The 23,567-nt window shown below is 40.7% G+C and overlaps 1 protein-coding gene across 1 annotated transcript in view; it reads left to right on the top strand.

Moving 5' to 3' along the window:
- LAMA2 (laminin subunit alpha 2) overlaps positions 1–23,567 on the top strand; it is a gene marked incomplete at its 5' end in the record, with an annotated part of 363,202 nt that overhangs the window by 326,362 nt on the left and 13,273 nt on the right. The window contains 10 exons of the mRNA XM_084261417.1: positions 1,940–2,064; positions 3,458–3,620; positions 4,945–5,089; positions 6,520–6,658; positions 8,319–8,330; positions 10,603–10,723; positions 12,296–12,514; positions 13,805–13,953; positions 18,405–18,581; positions 19,382–19,598. Coding sequence (XP_084117543.1) covers positions 1,940–2,064; positions 3,458–3,620; positions 4,945–5,089; positions 6,520–6,658; positions 8,319–8,330; positions 10,603–10,723; positions 12,296–12,514; positions 13,805–13,953; positions 18,405–18,581; positions 19,382–19,598 — 1,467 coding nt within the window. The remainder of the gene's footprint in view (positions 1–1,939; positions 2,065–3,457; positions 3,621–4,944; positions 5,090–6,519; positions 6,659–8,318; positions 8,331–10,602; positions 10,724–12,295; positions 12,515–13,804; positions 13,954–18,404; positions 18,582–19,381; positions 19,599–23,567) is intronic.

The raw sequence follows: 23,567 nt of genomic DNA, 5'->3' as shown, positions 1-23,567 counted from the left end.
AAGGTGCTTTATCATCTCCCACACCCAATTTTCTTCCCAGCTTTCTTTCATTCTTTGTTTCTTGCTTTGGATAAATTTTAATTTCTACAGATCTTTTCAACAGTAAAAAACCACAATTGCATTGGCATTATGTCCTGTTTTGTACTCACCATAACAAGTCAGTGGAATAACCACTCCACTCAGCTGAGTCAGGAGTGACCAGTGCTTGCAGTGCTGTGTAGCTACGATGACCACACGCCCAAACACACGAGTCCATAGAGGTCATAGGGTTCTGGTTGCCCACCTCACTAAAACGCTCCACCATCAGAGGCAGAATGCAGGCTCAGGAAGACAGACTAGCTCAGGTGACAATCATAAGGGCCAGAATTATCATTAAATTAATAATTTCATTGTACCACATTTAGAAAAGAACTTGAGAGTCTAGTTTATACAATATTTACATTTCTTTGGCTCAGTTGAGACCCTAGATATTTCAAGGACAGGTGTTTTTTGGCTTGTTGGTTTGCAGTGATCTCCTGAAGGAGTCATGAAACTTCAACCACAAATGCTACCCTAAACCTAAACCTTATTTTGATTTTATTTTATATTTCCCTTTTGAATTATCAAAAGACAAGTGGGGCAAGTACGGAAACATAGTAATACAATCTATGTTTGCACAGCTCTAGAACATCAAATGTTTTCTGAAAATTTTTGTCATCATGTGGTTTTCAGGCTCACAAAATTAAGAATTTAACCAAGACTCTTTTCTAAAGCCATGAAGCAATTAGAACATTTATCAAGGTCAATGATATTTTTTAAATCCTTGTCTCAGAAATTTGCTTTTTTCTTTTTTTTTTCTTTATTTTTTCTGAGTGCTTTAGATTTTCCTGGGATTTTGCCCATATCCCTTTTTGCATGCATCTTTGCAGCGTCTTCAAAAAGAAGGCTCATTTTCAGTTTTAAAAAACATCTTTCATCTGACTTGAGTAGAAGACTATGATACTTAGATGTCATGAATTTCTCAGAAGTGACATTAAGTTCATACTTGTTGCTAATTAAAACCTTCCCAATTACCCTGGGAAATATCACCAGCACATTAAGTCTTTTGAGTCATACTTTTCCTTGAATATTTTCAAGTTGCACTTCTCCATATTCTCTTGCAAGATCTTAATATTCGTAATTGCTGTATGGAAAACAGCAGGTGCTTGTCTATCTCAAATAGCTAAGTATATAGATTTTCAATCAGCTCATATTGATGAAGTGAAATTTAAATGAAACTAGGTATTTTTAGAAGGATAATTTTGAGCTGAGTACTCTGTATACTGTCAAATACTACTACCTTGATCATGGTACCATGCTATAATCTAATGAGCTTTACCCCATGTACGTGACCTTAGCTTAATGAGTTGTGATGGGATATGAGCTTGAATTGCTTTGCCATCTGCACTTTCTTCTGCATCCAAATTCAGCATGGACTTTGCAGGTGAAGCCAGTTGAGTTCACAGTTCGTCTTTTAGCTTGGATGATCTGTTCCATTTCCAGGCTTTGGAGCATTAAGTGCAGTAGAAACATTTTGCTTATTCTATTGTGAGCAAGATTCCCCTTAGTTCTTTCTGTGAAGTGTTAAACAAAACCCCAAGCAGAACTTGAACAGCTGGAAGCCGGCAGCTCTCTGAAGAACCAGGAAAGCTGATGGTGGTGTGGAAGCTGGGGCAGATCCTTCTTCTCCAAGAATCATTCTGCCAAGGCCTCCCCCAGAGTCTCAAATATAAATGGGCTTTTCCATCCTGGCTGATACAAAGTTTAGCTCACATTTTTATGATTAGTTGTTCTACAGGTGGGTTTTCCAGATTAAATATTACTCAATATTTAAAATAATAAGAAATACCTGATATTTGTTACGCTTTCAGACATGGTAGATCAGGTTGAATTCTAACAAGGTCTGCACTTGCTGTTGCAGAAGTCAGATGCTGTAAGAGTCACCACCTTCACTGGCTGCATGGGTGAAACCTTTCTGGACAGCAAGCCCATAGGTCTGTGGAATTTCAGGGATATTGAAGGTGACTGCAAAGGATGTGCTGTCAGGTAGGTAAAGTGCCGACTGTTTCTCATGCTCCTTTGGGAACTCGCCTGCAGTGACAGTGAATTCTGTGCTAGGCACCTGGAATTTCTGCAGCAGCTATCATGTTCCAGTAGATGGTTGAGTTCTGTCTGCAATGCTGAGAGTTGTAGGAAATAAGAAGTTAGATTCCAGTTACACCAAAGGGGAAGCACCCAATTTGGGTTGGAAATGTGGCCGATGTCGTAACATAGTGAAGACAGTAAAAGTGATGTGATGGAAAAACTCCTCCTAACCAGTAACCAGGACTAGTCAAAGCATGAGAGAGGTTGAGATCCACAGTGGGACCAAGTCTGGCTCATGGACAGCTGTGTTGTGGGTGCCAGCAGCTCTCCTGCAGCATGGGGTGTAGTCAGATGCCTCAAGGTGGCTTTTACAGCCACCAGTGCAGTGAGCATGATGATGGATACATGCATTTCAGTGCCAAGCAAATCCTAGTGGAAATGCCTAAGCTTTTCTGCCCATCTCTGACTGAATTTAATTTTCTCATTTGTTAGTGATAGTGTAGATCTGCTTGCTTGGAGTGGGGTTGGATGGGAGATTAAAAAAGAATACTAAACTTGATATTTGTAGAAAACTGTATTACAACCTTCCTTTCACCTTAACTCATTGCTCCAGGACCAGAAAGAGTCCTGTTCTCCTACAAAATCTATTTGCAAAAGTGTAACTTAGATGTAGAGGTGGAAGGTGAAAGGACCACATTCAACATCCTTGTATGTGTGCCAAGATAAATAGAAAATATGTTCCTAGCCAGTATTTCACATGAAGGTCCCTTGTTCAAATATGTTCAACCAAAAGGTTGCTGTCTTGCAGCTGTCTGCTCTGTGTGACAGAGATGGACAAGAGTCTATTGTGAAAATCATACCAAACGATTTCAAAGCCTGATCTTTTCTGTTCTGTAATGACAGGAAAGCCAAAAACTGGAGGGACTGATGCTCCTGCTCTGGTGGTCTTTGCAATTGGTGGGTAAACAGAGAATCAGTTTCCAGGGTTTCCAGTCTGTGACCCTCCAGAAGTTGTAAATTAAATCATTAACAATAACAGTACAAAAGAGCGCATAATGCTATTTTACACTGAGGATTGCAAAATGAGTCATTACAGACCATGAGATATATGTGACAGGTTCCACTTCCATCTCCCTGCCAGAAGTGCTTCTGTGTTGCACAGTCGGCGAGCTCACCTTACAGCTTCACTTGTCAGAATGGGTGTGTAACACAAAATCAAATCAAGGTCAGGGAGAATCTCAAGAGGTGTTCCCTCACTGCCCTTTCCCCACACTTGGGTTTTTTTGGTTGTTCTATTTTTCCTTTTTTTCCCCTCATATGGCAAAGGAAACCAGTTAGAATTGCCCCTTTCCAGCCCACAGGTGGCAGACAGTGAAGGGACGGTCCAGTTCGATGGCGACAGCTATGCCATGGTCAGCCGCCCGATCCGATGGAACCCCAATATTTCCACGGTCATGTTCAAATTCAGGACCTTCTCATCAAATGCCCTGCTGATGTATCTTGCTACTGATGACTTGGTAAGAACAGCCAGCTAACTGTCTCTCTCCTTACAGTTTTCATACCATTTTTACACTGGCCAAAGTCGTCATATTATAAAAACAAATCGGAATTTCATGTAGCACCATCCTGGTGTGATGATGTCTGGTATGATGCTTCACTGCTATCCAAGTGAAGACAATGTTATAGCGAGGAAGTTGACTCCCTAGTGTTTACTGACTGGGGAGCATTATGTTAGACTGAAGGGAATTCCAGCTTTTCTGAAATTATTCATTCATTTTCATGTATCCCAAGTGTTCCCCTCTACAAACATTGCCAGCTGTGGTTATAAATTCATGGTTTAAAATACAGGAGAATATGAGAAGAGGCAAGACTTAGACAGAAGTCCTCCTGACATAAAGAAAACCTGTGTTTTATGTGAGTGGCATTAAAGGGGAACTGAACGGTGAGACAGAACAGATGTGAGGGTGATGGCATTTTTTGCAAGGTCTACAAATGGTCCCTTCACTGAAAAAATAAAGCATAGAAACATTAATTACAAAGCTGCTCAAGATTTTTAGTCACACTCACTATCAAATCTGTGTGGGCCACAGGGTTATTTATAAAGACATCTGGCCAGATCCTCACATAAATCAGGAACAACTCAGCTTCAACATCTCTGATCAAGATTAATTTTTCAAGCCTGACTGGGAACAGAATACTTTCCTTAGCCTCTTCATATGGGCCAGAAATTATGTACAGCAGTTTTCTTGAAGAATTACTAACCACTCACTACTTTACAAAACCCATGTTTGTGAAAATCATCCCTATTTCAGATTCCTGTATTTTGGGAAAAGTTATCAGAATTGCTGGAATTATCAAGGAGGAGAGTGCTCCTCCTCACTGATTATAGTAAAAGGTAACATTTCATTATGATGATGAGGTACTTGTGTAGGTTTTCTAATTTTATAATTGAATACTGAAAGTATAATTAATGTAATTATTTTAGGTGATTTTGTGTAATTATTTTGTATAATTATAATTAATTTATGTAGTTTTCTAAAAAAAAAATAAAATTATTTACCTGAACTTCTGAAAACACTAGGAACTGGAAGGCAACTGGTCCCTGATACAGTTCCTTTCTTAAAATACTCTCCCACCATATAAAAATCTTGAGGATGCTCTTTCTCACACATTCATACACTACAGTCTTGGGCAGTAAATGCCAAAGTGGATCATTTAAAAAGCTCAGGAAAAGTTGTCTGTTGTCACCCAGGAAAATAAAGTGTTTATTTAATGCCATATGCTTCTTACCAAAAATGAACAAGAGTCATATTATGTATATCTAATCCTTTTCATGAACAGAAAGACTTCATGAGTGTAGAACTCAGTGGTGGGCGTATAAAAGTCAGCTACGACCTGGGTTCGGGTACCGCTTCTGTCACCAGCAGCCGCAGCCAGAATGATGGCAGGTGGAAATCTTTCACTCTATCAAGGATTCAGAAACAAGGTGGGTTCCTGTGGTGTTAACACCATGACTTTCCCAGTTACCTATGCAGTACAGCTAACTGGAAGTATGAAGTGACTTAGAATCATAGAATCATAGACTGGTCTGGGTTGGAAGGGACCCCAAGGATCATAGAGCTCCAAGCCCCTGCCACAGGCATTGACACCAACCTCCAGGCCTGGAGCTACACAAGGTTGCCCAGGGACTTAGCACCTTCTTTTGCTTAGAGTTAAAGGTGTGTTGGGTTGCATGTGAGTGATCGCACTGTCAAACAGGCCTTTTATCATAGAATCATGGAACCACAGAGTCATGGAACAGTTTGGGTTGGAAGGAACCTCAAAAAATCACATAATTCCAACCCCCCTCTCCCTCCCTAGTAGAGGGACACCCTGCACTAGACCAGGGTTAACTTAGTTCACACTTAACCCAGAAGGTATTAAGATCAAATACAGTGTCACATAATTGGAATTTATTCATGCCATTTAGATGTAGCATGTGTTTATAAAAAAAATAGACACAGAAATGAAAAGAGTATGATACAGCAAGAAAGTCTTTCTCCAAACTCAATCTATTTCATCTTTAACCAGAAATCAGGCTGGACAATTTTCTTAAATTAAAATAAAGGCTCATTTCATTCCTTAGGTATGTAGGTGGGGAAGGGGTGTGCGTGTAGTTTTTAAGGATTCTCTTGCATTTAACTGTGTTAAGAAGAAAAAGAAAAAAAAAAAGAAGGAAGAAGAAAAGAAGAACCACCCCTTCCTTGCATCTCTAGAGTAGAATATGCTGCTCTTGGGGGCTGCTCAGCACATTTCAGCCTGTCTTGTCTCTCTCATTCAACCTTGTATTCTGCATTAATCCATACATTAAAAACATGCACAGAACAAGCATTTAAATAGGATGGTTGTATATAATGCATCACTGACACCAGATTGAGATTAGACATGACAGCAGCTGGCTGCTTTGGGTAGAAAAGGGTTTAGAGTGAGTGATCACCAGTCTCTAAGGCACATAATGACAATGCTAACAAACTTCTACACTAAAAAATGCTGCTCACGTGGCAAACTTTGGACTCAAACCACTAGTTAGATATAAAATGATCTCTTCTGTCTCAAATTTGTCCTGAAGTGTTAGTTCCAAACTACTTTGACAAATAGAGATTGCCAAATTGAAACAGAATTAAAGAATATAAAGAAAAATAAAGCATACAAATTCACTATAGCTTTTCAGGTTGTTATGGAAACAGAGGAAATTGTGGGTCCCTTCCTCTGCCCATAATTGATAACTTGGAAATCCAGTGTTTTGACTGCACAGTGCAACCCTCCTTGCCTTTCTCCTCACCTGCTAACCCTCCAAATATTTTTCTGTTGGTTTCTTACACTGAGACATCATTATCCATGTCTGATATTTTGAAACTGTTCTGAAATCTCTTCCAGCCAACATATCAATCGTAGACATAGACACCAATGAAGAAGAGTCTGTAGCAACAACTTCTACAGGCAGCCACTTTGGACTCAACTTAAAAGGGCACGAGAAAATATATTTTGGGGGACTGCCAACCCTGAGAAATCTAAGGTAACGTGGCTTAGACCGATTTCTTTAGCTTTGATAAGGGGATGTAAATGCAGTGCAATCCTATTCTCTGGGTTATTTTCTGCAGTTCACTTGCAGTAAGTCAGTGGTAGGTTCCCAGCATACCCTATATTGCCAGAGCAGACCAACACTTTGTTTGCATATGCTGCATATTTCTATGTATTTCACGAAACTTACATTACACAAATGCAGTGGAGATGGTGCAGTACATCTTCCTGATGCTGTGCAGAACCATGGCAGAGACACCTTTTTAAGTGTTTTTTGTTTGATTAATTGAATTCGTGACTTCAAGCTCCATACCTCCACAAAATTAAGCACAAGTGTTTACCTGGTGCCTGAGCAGGAAATTTGAACTACTGCTCCTCATGGGACTACTGTTAAATGGCTATGCATGTTTTTGCATAATCAGAGGCAGGATTCATTTAATATGTATATTTAATATGTATAAAAATATTGTGTTCAGATATAATTTTAAATTGTTTGTAGGCATAAGTTTTCTGGACCCCTTTGATTAAATTCCTTTTGTATTCAGGAATTAAGGTATATGATACAATATTATTGATATATTTCAGGCAGGTAGAATGAAATATGTAAACCTTTTCCCTTCAGAAGCTGGATCCCAAATTTCTTATGCAAATAAAATTCCTGGTATTTCTTTTTTAAATATTGCCTAACATTCTTGATAAACTTAAGCTTTAATAAACTAAAAAAAAATGGTATAACAGATACTTGAATTTAGTGACTGTATAACAGGAGTTTAAATAGGCAAAAGAAACTTATCTAAGATTTAAATGAATATTCAGCAGGTTTGCAATGACAAGAACAAGACGATTCTGTGCTACAATGAACAGATGAGCCACACAGGAACAAACCCATTAATCTATGTCAGCTTTAGCTACGTGCCATAGTGATGGCATTGAGGTGGTCTCGTGCACAAGGAACTGTTGTGATTAGACCACAGGCTGGTCTGCAACCAAAAGAATAGATGTTTTTGCTAATTTATTAGGTTAATAACTGGCTTCTGATGTTAAATCACCCAGCAATAAGAAGATCTTAGATGTGTTTTATTCATGAAATGCAACACCATATTATGTAATTGTGAAATCACAGCAGCGCATAGCAGAATGTCTAGAGCAATTATCTTCCAGCAAACCCTTTGTGGTTGCTTAGAAAATCGGTGTACCACAGCTACTTGGACCCGTGGTAACCATTTTGCCTACAGCTATGATTTATCAGTCACTGGGGCAAGATGAATGTTCTGGTAAATTAGGATCAAAAATAGCAAAAGGGGGATTAGGGCCGAGCTGAGCTACTGCAAACAATAGATGCTGAGGTACCCGTGACTTTGTAATTACCAGGTCACGTCAGTTCTGCCAGATTCCTTTCCATGGGTTTGCTTTTACTGGCAACCAAGTATAGCAACAAATTATAATGGCTCTTCGATATATTACATTCTAGGGTAGGTGTTTGCAGAGTAACCCTGTTAATTGTTATAGCCTGGAATGTAGAATCCCACCTTTCATTATGTGCTCTTTGTAAATGATGTGTATCTGCTGCAGTGTGAAGTATGTTGACCCTTCCCATTAAGTATCATTTCCTACAATTAATAATGTTTTTTTTCTTCCTTTCTCTCTCACCCTAGTATGAAAGCAAGGTAAAAACAATCAGATTCCTTGCATGACTTGCATGTGTCTAGTGAGTGCAGCTTGCAAGCAGAGGCGGCAGCGCAGACACGGCGCGTGGGCAGTACCCATGCCAGCTGTTACGCTCAGGCTGTTCATTCAGCGAGTCGCTCCCGCTGCACCAGGCCAAGCTGCCCCCAAGTGCTTAACACTGTCGTGTTCCATGCTGTGCGCACACCTACACACACACACGACTTCTCTTTTCCTCACACAGCTGCTTACTTCAGCTGTGTTTGGTTATGGAGTGCCTGGGAGGCAGAGCTACGGGCAAGTGTGGCTGTGGCCTCCAGGCTGTGAGAGCAACGTAGGCCCAGGTCAGGCGAGGAGACGGGGAAGCACTTGCTGAGGATATGAAAGGTGCTGATCTTTGTGAAGTTTGCTGCTTCTGGGTTTAAGAACAGGAGGAGACGAGCCGTCGCCTATTTCTGAACTACTTCCAGCTCGCAACTTGTGCTTTGATATGCTCAGATATGAACTGAACTCCACAAACATGCAGCTTCACCCCGATCCTGAGGAAGACGATTTCCTCCCAAGCTCCAGAACCCTTTCCTTGTGTTCATTTGAAATTGATCATAGTTTGGCCAAAAAAAACAAGGCCAAGAGTTTATGCAAGATCTGTGAGAACTTAGACCTTGGTCTGGATGTCTTAGAAGGGAGTAAGAGAACAAAAAGGAAGTCTTTGGAAAACATCAAGCAAGTGTTAAATGTTTGCAAGAATGTAGAGTTCATATGATTGAGAGTTACAAGATAACGGTGACTGCCTCTTACGTGAGGGCAGTCTAAGTGGGCAGGAGAGAGTAGGAAAACCAATGGTTTCCGGATGGCAAAGATGAGACTGTGGACACTGCTGACAGTGACCTGGCAAAACATTTCTGCTGCTGGGGAGACAAGTCAATGAAGGAACAGGGGGAGAGCTAGGAAATAAAAAGTCAAAAGTGAAAGGTGACATAGCTACGTGACTGGAAGTAAGCAAAACGTGGATTGTCTCAGTAAAGTTTCAGGATTTGCCAGAGAATACCTCACGCTTGCTAGAATGGCTATAATGCAAAGAATGGCTTTCAGTACCAAACATGCAGCTGAACAGTATCTGTGCACAGTGGGTTTATTTTGTAATTAATACTCTTTAAAATCTTTTCTTTCCTTGAAGGGTGCTGAAGTGTTGGGTTTTCTCTCCCCACAGTTTTTACTCCTTATGTATTCTCCAAATTTATTTCTCTATTTTTGAGCTGTTCATATTATTCAGATATTCTACTAAACTCTCAACACCTGTGGGTAATATTGTGAGTTAATTGACAAGGGCTTTTGTTCTTTTTGGATTTACTCTTTGTGGTATGTATGGCAACTCTTTTTTTTTATAAGGCTTTTCTTCTTGCAAGCCTGGCTCACACGTTGCCAGCAGTTGTAGTCTCACTCTGGTCTTGCCAGGCCTGGGAAATCATACTTTTGTATTCAAGCAAGTGTTCCTCTTGGGTTTTCTCATTTCTTCTGGCAATCAGCTGATGAGCCAAACTGTGGCTCTTTGCAATTCTATGGCAACATTTTCCTGTCTTGGATGGATACTCAGAAGCTGTTACAAACCCAAGGGTTTTGTTTTCCTTAACTGCCTAAGAAAGTCAAATAAATTATTGTGCCACAAGAAAATATGCAGTAGTTTTCATAGGAAAGATACTGGGAATATGAAAGACATAAAACCCCAATGTCAATCCACGTCCTGAAGCATTAAAAAATAAAATCCAATTTATTTTTTTTTTTGTCTTTGGCAAAGACCTCATCCCAAATGTTTGCATGCTGCCATTGGGATCTAGCATGCAAAAAGATGAATGAAGCCTTGTCTTCCAGTTAAGTTCTTTCCTTACTGTCACCATTTCCTAGCTTCCATCTTTCTGCTTTGCCTAAAGAGCAGCTACTTACTTATTTCATAGCTCACTGCATTTCATTGCCCAAGGTGACAGCATTCCTTTACCCAAAAGAAAAAAAATAAATAAGAAAGAGAAAATGGAAAAGGACCATTGTCAATTGGAGATGAGATGAATCTGCTGTTACACCTCTGAGGAGGGATGGAAGGCCAGGTGCAGTATGTGCTGATAAGCAGTAGAAAGCAAGATGTGTTCATTTGAGTGTGTGTGTGCATTTCCAAACAAAAACATCAAGCTTCTGTGCATCTGCAAGTCTGGCTGGCTGACTGTGTTCTCCCTAAATTCTGTTTTTTGAAAATACATTGTACTTCTAAATTATTTTTTTTAGGCCTGAAGTGAACTTAAAGAAATACACAGGTTGCCTCAAAGAGATTGAAATTTCAAGGACACCGTATAATATATTGAGTAGTCCTGATTTTGTCGGTCTAACCAAAGGATGCACACTAGAGGTTGGTCTGAATTCCGTGTATTTTGGTCTTAAATGGCATAAATGTTACCTGTTTTCTGGTTTTATGGCATAACATATTAATTGTATAAGGCATAGTCAGACACACATAGGGCTGCAACCTGAAAATCAGAATGTTTATATTTAAAAGAAAGATGAATGAGTCTGACCAGCAAGTAAACCAGTTTTCTAGTTCCTAACTTCTTGCACAGTATCCCTGTACAGTTGTGATATCCCTATCCCTAAAGGGTAGGATTTTCTGAAGTGCTTGTCAGTGGTCTAATTCCATTTCAGCTGACTAAAATGGGAATTACTGACATTAATGAGGATAGAATTAGGCACTGACAATATTGCAAAAGCCTCTAAAATTTTAATACATATAAAATCTAAGGTTTTAAGCCATTTTCTTTCTTTTTTTAATGTTATTATAAAATAATTTGCTAGAGAAATCTGGGGTACTTTGAAAATCACTGTATTTTGGGGGGTAAAGTCACCTTTAAGACAGGATCTGGAGAGCACTTACTGTTACGAGCTACCACCAAGCGGGAAGGCACATTTCTGACTGATCACTGAGAATGTGCAAAGTTGATGTCATTATTTTAACTTTAAATACACCTCAAGTCTATTTATTTTCACTTGGTGCTGCTTCTAATTAACAGGCTTTCAATGCATATAAAATTCAAGGAAATGATCCTGAGTTTGAGGAAGAATATAGTGTAGTAGTATAGCAAAAGATGGAGGCTGGATATATACTCAATTATTTAAATGCCCTCAGCTTCCAGAGAAAAGCAGACATCATCAGCAATGACTTTATCTAGCATGATGTATTATCTCTGTACCTGAAATTCGTTCTACTGTACTGAAAAACAGGAGGTTATTTTAGAAAAGGTCACTGTTTCTACAGACTGGTCTTCCCCAGCTGGAAGACCAAGACCAGGCGGTGATAACAGGACATCTTCAGCAGTTGGCACCGATTGATTGTTTGATGACATATTGTACTCTTTAATTGTGTTAGTGGCTACCAGTGTCCAAAGGGTTGGGCCATGCATGTAGGACAACAGCTTCATTTCTGAGCCTGAGTCATCAAAAAAAGCAGTGGTGCTTAGAGAAGCAATAATGATGAAGCAATAACAACTGGCTAATGGAAAGTATTTTCTGGGCACATCTGAGAAATAATAGAAGCTAGTTTATGTTCATACTGTCTGTTGTTATCTATTGTATTGATTTAAAAAGCAAAATCCCACTGTATTAACACAATGGAAAACATTCATATAAAAAACCATCTGTGAACTGTTATTTTTAATCCAAGAGGATATACTGAAATAAGACTGGAACTTTGCCTTCCTGTAAAACAGGATTCCAGAAATATTCTAATGGTGCCAGATGTAAACAGGTAAATTAGTGTTTGCATAACACTTTGAGAAAAAAAATCACTTCATATTTAGTATTACTTTCCATCCCTTCACCCTATTTACATTTCCATAGTTTATTATTTTAGTTGAGAACTCTTTCTGCACGCTCACAGTGTTGCTCTTCATCCTGTTAATGCCCTTTTTCTATCATCTTCTTCCTACAGAACATTTACACAGTTAGCTTCCCCAAGCCAGGTTTTGTGGAACTGCAGCCTGTCTCCTTTGATGTGGGCACAGAAATCAACCTCTCCTTCAGCACCAAGAATGAGTCCGGGATCATCCTGTTTGGCACAAGTGGCACAGTTGTCCCCCCAAGGAGGAGACGCGGCTACGCTGGAAGGCAAGCTGCCCCTCTGAGGAGGAAGCGCAGACAGACAGGACAGGTACAAGGAACCTGGCACAAGACAAACCCCACAATTTGACTGAACTTCCACTTGGGGGTTTATTCAGGACACTGCCAGACATTTATTTTTTAGTTAAAATTCAGTGCTTGGGGATAAACCATTTCTAATATGATCCTTTATCTGGTGGAGAATCTGGTAGAGGCTCACACCTGGCTTTTTTGCATTGGGATGGCTGTTTCTCTTAAAGATTTGCAGTGAGGCATCCACTGCTTGTTGCTAAACAACAACGGGTTTGCTTTTCTATCATATAGAATCTTCCATGTTGTTTTTGTAATCAAACCTACATATTAGAGAGTACTGTTTTTCACTGATTCTGAGGGTAATTCTATTAAATTTAAAAACGAATTTTTAAAAGTTGCTAGAAGCAGTTCCAGATAAGCTTCTTCTTTGAGATCACTGCTTTGGGATATCAGATTTCAGAGTGCTCCAACATCTCCTGCCCCATAAAAAACAAATCTGCAGTATAAGTCCTTTCTGAAGAAGAGGATAGAATGAGCCTGTTCAGAGGAAGTACCTAAAAACTCCAAGTGACTAACTGGTAAAAGTTAGAAATTACTCAAATCTTGATTAATTAAAAACCTCACAGGCAGACATACTGCAACAGAGATAAACAGAATATTTTGGTTCTCTCCTTGTTCAGCACTTCTGGGAAGTGATATTTCATTATTCTCCTTACTGTGTGTTTTGGAAGAGGCTTCTCAGTGACCTGGAGGAACACACTCCAGGGACAGCACATTATAATGGCTCACTTGCATGACATTAACTTCAGCGTAGGGGCTCCTTTATCATTACCCAGCTCTTCAGGTCACAGAAGTGAGCGTGACACTGATTGCTATGGTAACTGGAGGTTAGATCCTGAAATCTGCTACAACATGATATTGGTTGCTAGAGTAACTACGAGGGTGATTTGCCAGTCCTTCAAACGCAGGACCCACACTAAGATCAATGCTATTCAGGGTTTGATGGGTTTAAGACCAGTCCTTGTAATAGCAGAAATCAGAATTGTAGGCTAGAAGTCTCCATCCTTCCCTGCAAATAGGTAGGCACAGAGTCTCACCTTTAGATGAGACTTTCTAGCATGACCTCATTTTACCCATTCCTCATTATCAAAATACAAGAGAGTCTGAAAACAGCAGCAGCAGAACTGAAATCACAGAATCTTTACCATGGTGAGCAAAGAAAATGAGACGTACCCACTGATGTAGAACTGTGTGAAATCATTTCTTTCCCGGTGTAACTTACCTTCTCATACCAACACATACATTGCAGGCCTACTATGCAGTGTTCCTGAACAGAGGTCGCCTGGAAGTGCATATCTCCACGGGGATACGGGATCCCTACAGAATCACCATCAAACCAGAAGCTGGCGAGTTTCACGACGGCAGAGCGCACTCTGTCCGGATAGAAAGAGCCAAAGGGTAACACGTGCCTAGAAGGAGGGAGCTGGGCTGGTTCAGCTGGAGAAGAGAAGGCTGTGGGGGGACCTCATTGCAGCCTTCCAGTCCCTGAAGGGAGCTTATAAGCAGGAGGGGATCCAACTTTTTAAAAGGGTAGACAATGGCAGGATGTGGGGGGATGGATTAAAACTAAAGGAGGGAAGGTTTAGATTAGATCTTAGGGGGAAGTTTTTTCCAGAGAGAGTGGTGAGGGGCTGGAACAGGCTGCCCAGAGAGGGGGTGGGTGCCCCGTCCCTGGGGGTGTTCAAGGCCAAGTTGGCTGGGGCCCTGGAAAACCTTGTGTAGCTCCAGGCCTGGAGGTTGGTGTCCCTGCCTGTGGCAGGGGGGTTGGAGCTCTGTGACCCTTGGGGTCCCTTCCAACCCATGCCATGCTATGATTCTATGGAGTGCTACAGACCACACAGCACAGCTAATCCAACAGAGTGAAGGTACCAATGTCATTAGCAATCGATGCAAATGGTTCTGCTGAGACAAAGAATTCCATGTAATTCCTTCCTTAATTGAAAGGGTTTTGAAGTCACTGGGACAGCACCTATCATCTGCCAAGCTGTTTACATGCTTCCCTAGGCTGTCAGCCTGTTTCTCCAGAGACCTGTATTTGCCTGAATTGGCATCTCTAGCCTTCTGGTACTTGGCAAATACATATTCTCATCTGTGGATGAGAAATAGTGCTGGGGTGCAGTACATCACCTCTTCAAAATATGTAGAAGACAGTTTTCAAAGTATATAACCAGCAACAGCAGCCCGTAGCCTTTCTGAGATGCTGTGTGCTGGTGTATACACATGGGGTTACAGTGGTGCCCAGGTAAGTATGGCAAAATAAGGCAGGCACAGAGTCCCAGCTGAGTGGCAGCTGTTCTTACGGCGAGGAAGCCATTGCAGACCTTCTCAGACAACGTTTTAAGCAGAATTCCCCTTTAATTCCATTGCCCGTTCTCAGACATGGTAAAAAATGCTAATTACACTTTATCACTCAGAAAGGGATTAGAAACAGTACTACTGTAGAGTGTGGGACTTGGACAGTATTATTTATGGCCTGGAATAACCCTTGTTCCAAGTAGGGTTTGTTGTAGGCATCTGGACATACAAATGTGCACGTACATGCTGTAGCAACATTCAGTGGATCAGAGTGCACTATGTGGGATGTTCTGGTTTGTAAAAAAAATGAAATTTCAGGGAGAAGATGTGCCATCCAGCTTGTGACAAAATATGCTTATCCAAGCACACTGAACACTAGGCTTCACCCTCTTGCCTCCACAGCACTGCATCCTCTTGAGCAACAATTCCTGTCTAGTCCCAAGGTGCCCTTCTGTCCTCTCTATAATCTGGTTTCCTTTGCTTTTTCCTTTGTCAGTATGAATTTCTGACTGGGTTTCTATTGTATCATTAAAAAGAAATCTTGTAATAATGCCTTCAGACAATATCTCTCCCCAGCTTCAATGACTAGTTCAAGGTAAAACTGCTAATTCTTTGGGAGGAAAAGTTATTTTGGAAATGGATGACTGCATTTTGAAAAACGTTTTGTGTTACTGTGACAAAACACCAATATGCAGATGGTAATAAGAAGCTCTGAACAACAAAGGTCTTATCTGCAGTATTACAACAAGTATACCGTAGCTTGACCTATGAGAGTAGATCAAGACACAGCTGCTGTACAGTGCCATCCAGTGATGATGCCTTTTCAGATGAAAACTCTGTGTTATCAAAGTAGCTCTGTTGCAAAACAAATTGTTTGAACTCTGAAGTTTCTGTAAACTGAAAAGGATGGGAAAAGATATAAATCAAGATTAACACCCCCTCTGCTCATCACAAACGTGCGTTTTATTTGACTAAATGTGAGGAACAGCCTTTGAAAACTCCTCAGATAATTGTCCATATAATTATGAAGTATTTGGTTTCCCTGTGAAGGTAATTACAGAATACAGTGGAAGGCTAATGCACACCATTGTATGGTTCTGCTTGGAGCCAAAATGTTTACGATGGTAATGGCTAAAGATGAGATGAAATACTGTGTGCTGCTGATAATATTGACAATCAGTAGCCATGGCTACCAGGCAGCAGCACAAAGGATAACTCCAGTTTTGACAGTCTGATTACCTTACACTTCTTCTGAGGGCAGTGAAGTGTCCTCTCTGGGACACTTTACAGAACCTAAATTAGTCTGTTGCTCTGGACTGCCCCCAGAGAAATCTCTCTTCTGTTTCCACTGCTGAAGTGTCTGAGGGAAATCCTAGAGATTGTCCCAAAAGAGAAGTCCTTTAATACCTGCATCCTCCAACTCTTTGAAAATGAATCCCTTTCTTACTCTACAGCTTTCTAGACTAAACAAATCCATCCAAAGCTATGAGGAAATTGGACAATTTGTGTGTAGTACAACAGTTATCTAATTCAGATGATAAAGTCACTATCCAGTTCTGTCTGTGACTTGTGTAAATAACAAAGCCAAGCATTTTACATGTGAAAACAGCCTCTCTTCAATAAACATTTTCAATATTCATTTGCTAATATTTTTAATGATTGTTAAGGAAGAATATTGGAGTTCAGTGTAATTTTGCCGTTGAAAAAGTTATGGTTACTTGCCATAAACTCGTTTTTCTATTTTGTAAGGATACTCAGTAATTCTGAAAAATCAAGCTACTTAGAGATACCTATCTTGGGTTTAGATAATTAATTTTAGCCCAAAGTGCTTGAATAATTAGGTCCTGATGTTTAGCTTCACATGACTGTAACATATTTTAATTAAAAACTGCATTCACATATCATAGAATCACTAGGTTGGAAAAGACCTTTGAGATCATTGAGTCCAACCATATCCGTCCTCTACTAAACCATATCCCTGAGCACATCATCTACCCGTCTTTTAAATACATCCAGGGTCAGTGACTGAACCACCTCCCTGGGCAGCCTGTTCCAATGCCCAACAACCTTTTCAGTGAAGAACTTTTTCTTAATGTCTAATGTGAACCAGCCCTGGTGCAGCTGGAGCCCATTCCCCCTCATCCTATCACCTGTACATTGGGAGAAGAGACCAACACCCATCTCTCTACAACCCCCTTTCAGGCCATTGTAGGTGGTGATAAGGTCTCCCCTCAGCCTCCTCTTCTCCAGGCTAAACTGACTTTACAGAGTCACACCACTTTTTGTGGTCTTGATTCTCTCCTGGCTAAATTCTAAGAAATAGAGTCTAAAGAACACAAAGAAATGGTGCCAACTAGCATTCTACATTTACCTTCAAAAATACTGAAGTTCTTATCCACCCTTTGCACTCAGCTCACCTTGAGCTGGATTTGTTCAGGAGTTTGGGATTTTCTTACATTTCACCAATGGTATATTGTCCCAAAGATATTTTTTCACTCTTGTTGCTATATGTTTTTATATATGTCACCTATCAAAATAATCCACTTCCTCTCAATTCCACAGCCCTTACATTAGCACTGCTATCTCAGTAGACACAATGTATGGCCTGGCAAAATAGTTTGTCACTTTCATACAATCATTGGAAAAGACCTTTAAGATCAAGTCCAAATTGCTGTCTCCTTTACCATGTTTCCCTGTAATGTGGTACAAACCTGGGACATTTGCATGTCAGTAAATGACAGGCTAGAGCTTTCAGCCTTTCTCTCACATTTGGATTCTTGCTTTTACCAGAATAATGCCCTTCACTGTATTTACCCCTTTCATCATTGTTCTTTTTTCCATTTCTTGACTTGTTTTGATCAGTCAGTGCTGCTGTGCTTCAGAGGCTTCTACCTTCCTCTAAACAACCTTAACAAGCATCTTCCCTGGGACTGCTTTGTCTTTAACTTGTCGCATGCACATTATCCATGAGAGAGAACTGTAGCACTTCTGAACAATCAGTACTTCTCCTTCTGTGGGATTTCCCACACAAAAAGCCAACCAGACCTTTGGAAAGTGGACAGAGTGTATCTGTGGTTGATTCTGCAGTCAGAGCAGTCTGTAGCAGTGTTTGCCCCGCAGCACTGTTTGTTCCTGGCTCTACAAACCAGGTAATAGGGACCCCAAACAAAGCATCACCCCCATGGTCTTACCATCCTGCTGAGCACTAGGTGATTGTACCTACCATCACAGAACACCAGCCTGGGTGGGCTCTTGCCGGGTCAGTGTTGCCAAACTACAAATCATTTCTTCCATTCAACCAGCCACTGATCCTGTCACCTCTCAGCAGCACCGCTTTGCCAGGCTCTGTCAGGGAACTACCAAGGCAGCACAGCAGTAGCTGAAATCCTTCAGCTGGTTAACAGCATTTATATGTGACCTGCTAATTGCATAATTTGGGTTGCTCAGTGTTCTAGCTGGTGTAGGAGTAAATGGGGCCAGCAAAGTGGTGATTTCAATACAAGCAATAACCAGAGTAAAATATCTATTTCTTTGCTTTCAAATCTTTCTCACAGGATGTTCACTGTTCAAGCAGATGAAGACAAAGGGCAGACTCAGAGGTTGCCAACAGACCAGCCCATCTCTGTGAAGAAACTCTTTGTGGGGGGCACTTCTTCTGGGTTTCATACTGCACCGCTCAGGAACATCCCACCGTTTGAGGGCTGTATATGGAACCTGGTCATTAATACCACGTAAGTCTTACTGATGCCAAAAAATGCCTGGTTAATGAGGTCTGGCTAAGGACCTTGGCTGCCAAAATAAACTTAATTGTTGCAAGGAATAATAACAACAGCAAATCCTAGAATACGATCTGTTTCTTTAATGAGTCCTCGTTTTCATGTTCACAGTGTGTGCTCCAAAGGCTATGCAACCCCTGAACTGCTTTACAGGCAAGCCAACACCTATTTATCCATAAAATCAACAGTAAAGCTGCAGTAAGGCTTGCCTCAGTGATAGGTATTTATGGTGTACTATAACACTTTATTTTAAGTAAGGTTCATCTCCTAGAGTATACAAATCCTGAGAACCACCACATGGGAATTCATTTTCCTTGGAAAGCACACACTGCCATAATCTGGCAGGAACATTTAAGTATAAAGAAAGGGAATGATGAATAAAGTAAAACCTCTATAGAAAGGTCCCAGCTGAATCTTTTCTTCACATAACTGAAGTCCCTAATTTGGGAACTCGTCACCCCACAGTCCATCAGAGTGAAGGACAGCTCTCCAGTGTGATTCAGCCTACCTAGGATATTACAGCTTGCCAAAGAGACTGCCTGTCTCCCTACACTGACTGTGGGAAAGGAAGCCAATGGTGACTATCACCTCTAATTTAAGTGCCCCTCTTCTGCACCTAAATGAGATGGGATGAATCCTGGCTCTTGTATCCTATGAAATGGAATTACACTGCAACATGCAACTATTCTTAATGAACTGGTAGTAAAAAGGCACAAAAACTAATAACAAACATCAATTTCTTTGTGTGCTCTCAGCCCCATGGACTTTGCTCAGCCAGTGTCCTTTGAAAACGCAGATATTGGTCGATGTCCCTCTCTAGAACCAGAGGTCAGGCCACCTGAGGATGAAGATAAACCAGCCCACGCAACAGTCCTGATCCAACCTGAACCAGGCACTAACGGGGAGAAAGAAAGACCAAGGGTGACTCCTGCTTCCCCTCATCATCCAACACCATCTCTATCTTTAGCACTTGTAAGTGTAAATCACTCAGGTAAAGTTTGAAAAGTGTAACTTGCCAGGCAAAACTGAAAAGCTGGTCATCAAGAGTAGTGATTTCCCACCAAAAAAAGGTAACAATTCAGCATGATATTGCGAAGGGAACAGCTTGTTGCAGGTCAGTAAAACCTGTGGATAATGGAAAACTGCTTGATGTCATTTGTTTGGATTATCACAATAGAAATTTAAAGAATGATGGAGCAGTAGAATTCCCTTTGCTGCTTGCATGCTGAGCCCTAGACCCTTGGACTTTGGGATGCAAGCCAAGAAATATCTGATCAGCATTAGAAGGGAATTTTTCCTTTGGGAAATCCATGTCATTATGATATTTCTTGTGCTGTTCTCCAAAGCACATGTAAACAGCCATGTCAGTGACAGGATGAAGAAACAGGTTAAACCAAAGAGGTCTGCTTGATATGGCAGTTCCCACACTTCAGTCAGGATACTTACCAATTTAAGAGCTCAAATCCCCGTCACTGATAAATTGAGTTCAAATCTTGTTGCCAGAAAATTAAATAGCAAGATAGCAACAGTCTTATACAATGAAATTCAAGAAGAAGGTTCTGTCACATGTGTAGCAGTTTTACAAGTTGATGCAACATCTTACTGTGCAGAAAAGATAAGTTTAGACATCTGAATATTAAACTGAATTATTATAACCACTGGAAGATACTCTTGTGAGGGAAATCCTTTGCATTTTGTTCCTCCAACACAGAACCCACACGTTCATGCAGGATGTAGTTACGTATGGGTGAGGTTGCCAAACGGTGTGACAAGACTGCACATTTCCCAATTAGGAGCCTATTAACACTACCATAATTTCCACTACCATAATAAGACATTTTTGAGAAGTTAACAGGTAGAATATTTAACTTTTATATATAGGGGGTTGGACCCGATGATCTTTTGAGGTCCCTTCCAACCCCTATGATTCTATGATTCTATGACATCAACTGCAAAAGAGTCAGAAATTTCTCTGGGATTTGCTTCATCAGATCTTTTAGCTATTCTGGGAGACACTCCCAGACTGGATCAGCTTTAATCTTCATTCCCATTTCACACCTCCTCACTCACACCACATTACACGACACCAACTTTCTTTGCACTCTGTGTGACCCAGAGATTATCAAGGAATTGCAGTAAGACAAAAAACACCCAAAAACATAATAAAAACAACAAGAAATAAGTGGTGATTTTCAGTCAGCCAGTTGGCTGTAAGAGACAAAAGAACCTGAATTCCTTGCCACAGTCACTTCCCGTTGCCTGACTCATTTTCAGCTTCCATTTCCTTGGATAAAGGTAGGATTTTAACAAATGTTTTCCTTAAAAAGTAATAATAATAATTAAAACAAATCCTTGACTCATTAATTTTATATTTGAGGTTCACAGCCACCTTCAGCAGCCAGGTACTTATGGCACAGTGTGACTAGAAGGACTTGTCAGGCACTGCTCCAGTCTCTGTACCGGGACATGGGAGCCTGGGGCTCAAGACAGGCAAGCTCCATCCTAGCTCAACCCTAGAGTTGTATGTTATCGGCCTTTTATTGCTCTAGGGCAGCATTTTTGATTCATTCCCACAAGGTGGAGTAGTTGTAACACGAGGGCTCCGACGCATCTTTCTGTTTCGCGTTGGAAGTAAGCAAATGTGCAGTGTAGTAAGGCTACCACAGCCAGGGAACCAACCAGGCAACAGCAAGGTAAAAGGGGTTGTCGGTTTAATGCTCAGCGGTGTGAAAAACTACAGTCGTGTCATCCCTTTATCGAGCATTATAAACAGAATTTAAAACCACAGAAGTGTGAGAGAAAGCAAGTGCACACTTTCTGGGACTCCAAGCACTTTCCAATAGCACAACCCAGAGCAACAGATCTGCTCATTAATACTAGAAACTAATCCCATGGTAACTAGGTGAGTGTTGCACATCACGTATATGGTGCTGTGATACCTTGAAACAGGAGTTCCTAATAAACATCTAAATGGAACACTCTTACCCCACTTTCTCCCTTGGAAAAGGAAAAAAAAAAAAAGAAAAAGAAGCTGTTTTAGCATTCTGAAGAGTAGAAGTTTTATTAAATAAGATAAGCTTTTGGATAGTTTTTGCAATCACCTAAGTACGTACCCCAAAGTATTTTGGGGGGGAATTTTGCAAAAAAAAAAAGGAAGTAACTCCAATTTAATAATGAGATTGCAAGCATATAATCACATGACAGGTAAGTATGCAGAAGTTCAGTGTAGAAGGATTGTATGTGACAAATATACAGCAGAAAAATTATTGCTATATAATAGGCTTAAATGAAGTATCTGTTCTGCTTAAGTCCTTTTAATACTTTTTTTAACCTCTATTGTCCATCTGCATGTAAAAGGGGAGGGGGAGTTTAATTCCAAATGAAAAAACCCAAAAAATCTACCCTCTACTAAAGGCAAGACAAGGTCTGGTTGTAGGACAGTTGGGAAATAAACTGGTCACCAGTCTGCTGCTGCTGTTTCTCAACACTGGGTAACTGCTGCTTCTGCCTCATGTTATTCACTGCTTCTCAGGAGTCGCTTGCTGCAGAACTGAAGAGCGCCAGCATCCCCTCTGCATTTGGCTCCGTGACGGTATCTCCACCATTTCTCCATGCATTACTTCATTGTTCTATTAATAATGTTCAGTGAGCTGGGGGGACTGCTTTTGGTCATGCTCCCTTTCCCCCCTAATTACTTCCTTACTAATTGCTAATACGGCATTGTTTGGAGAGAATGTGTGACAGTCCACCAGTGGGCTTTTCTGCTCCTCACTTCCACCGTGATGCATGTCTGGCTTCTCGACTGGCCAGTCAAGTCCCTGGCTTCTGACAAGTCTTAAGTGCAGCAGAAGCGTTGGGTCTTGAGGCTCTCAGGTAACATGGGAGATAATATTAAGCAGCCAGGTTTAAACCCAGGACACCTCAAGGCCATTACTGAAATATCAAAGCTGGGATATTTTAATACAGGCTGATGATCCCTGCTTGGTTCACAGTCCTGTGAAGGCCTTAAAACTGGCTGTCCTTAGATACAGTGAGAGCAAAGACAGGCTTGGGAATAAAACTTGGAAGATTTTAAGCATGCCCTCTTGACTTTTTCCTTTTACTGACATTTCCACACCAACTTTCATTAACGTTCACTATTGATCGGTGTTTGTCAGTGAATAATCCTTGTGCCGTTACTGTAACTCCAATCATCGCGGTCTGCCTGGCGTTCTCCCCACTCTGTCCTTCCTCACAGCCCCCCTGCCAGGATGAAGAAAAGCTGCAGTGCTTCCTGGTGCTGGGGAGCAGCTAGGGTGTCAGGGCCAGCTGCTTCACTAACATAACCCAGCCTAGGATTCAATTTACTGACAGAATATGGCCTTTTGCCATGTGATATGTAAAAGTGAGCCACAGGAAAGAGCCTTACTGTATTTTCCTATTCTTTCCTGTTGTTCTACTACTGTAGTTAGTCCCTAGCTTCAAATTCTAGCAAATGCTATTGAAAGTATTATATAGGCATCATCATTATTATTATATTGTTAATAATAATATATTCATCATCATAATAATATAGTTGTTATGCTTCTAAATAAACCTGTAAAGCTTAAAATAATTAGAACTTTACCCAAACACAAGGGGTTTTTTCTATTTGATAATCACTGGAAAACACTGTCCCACATTGATAACTTTCTTTTTGGTCCTGCTGAGTTTTTCCCCCATTTTTTTCCCTCTATTGTACATGGATGTGTACTTGTTGAATGCATGGTGTTCTGCTCTGTCACATTCAAACCAGAGGAGTCATTGTGGAGAACTAATTTTTAGAAGTGCTCTACGCTGTTGTAAGATTTGTGTGTGTGTGTGTGAGACTTGTGAAAACAAAAAATACAACGCTACCAGAAAAATGAGTTAGAGAGGGGAATGAAACTTCCTCTTTGTGGCTGAAATGGAAGTGCCTGATGA

Source organism: Gallinula chloropus (genome assembly GCF_964237585.1).
Source record: "Gallinula chloropus genome assembly, chromosome: 3".
Taxonomy (NCBI): Eukaryota; Metazoa; Chordata; class Aves; order Gruiformes; family Rallidae; genus Gallinula; species Gallinula chloropus.
This window is presented reverse-complemented; position numbering and strand designations above follow the sequence as displayed.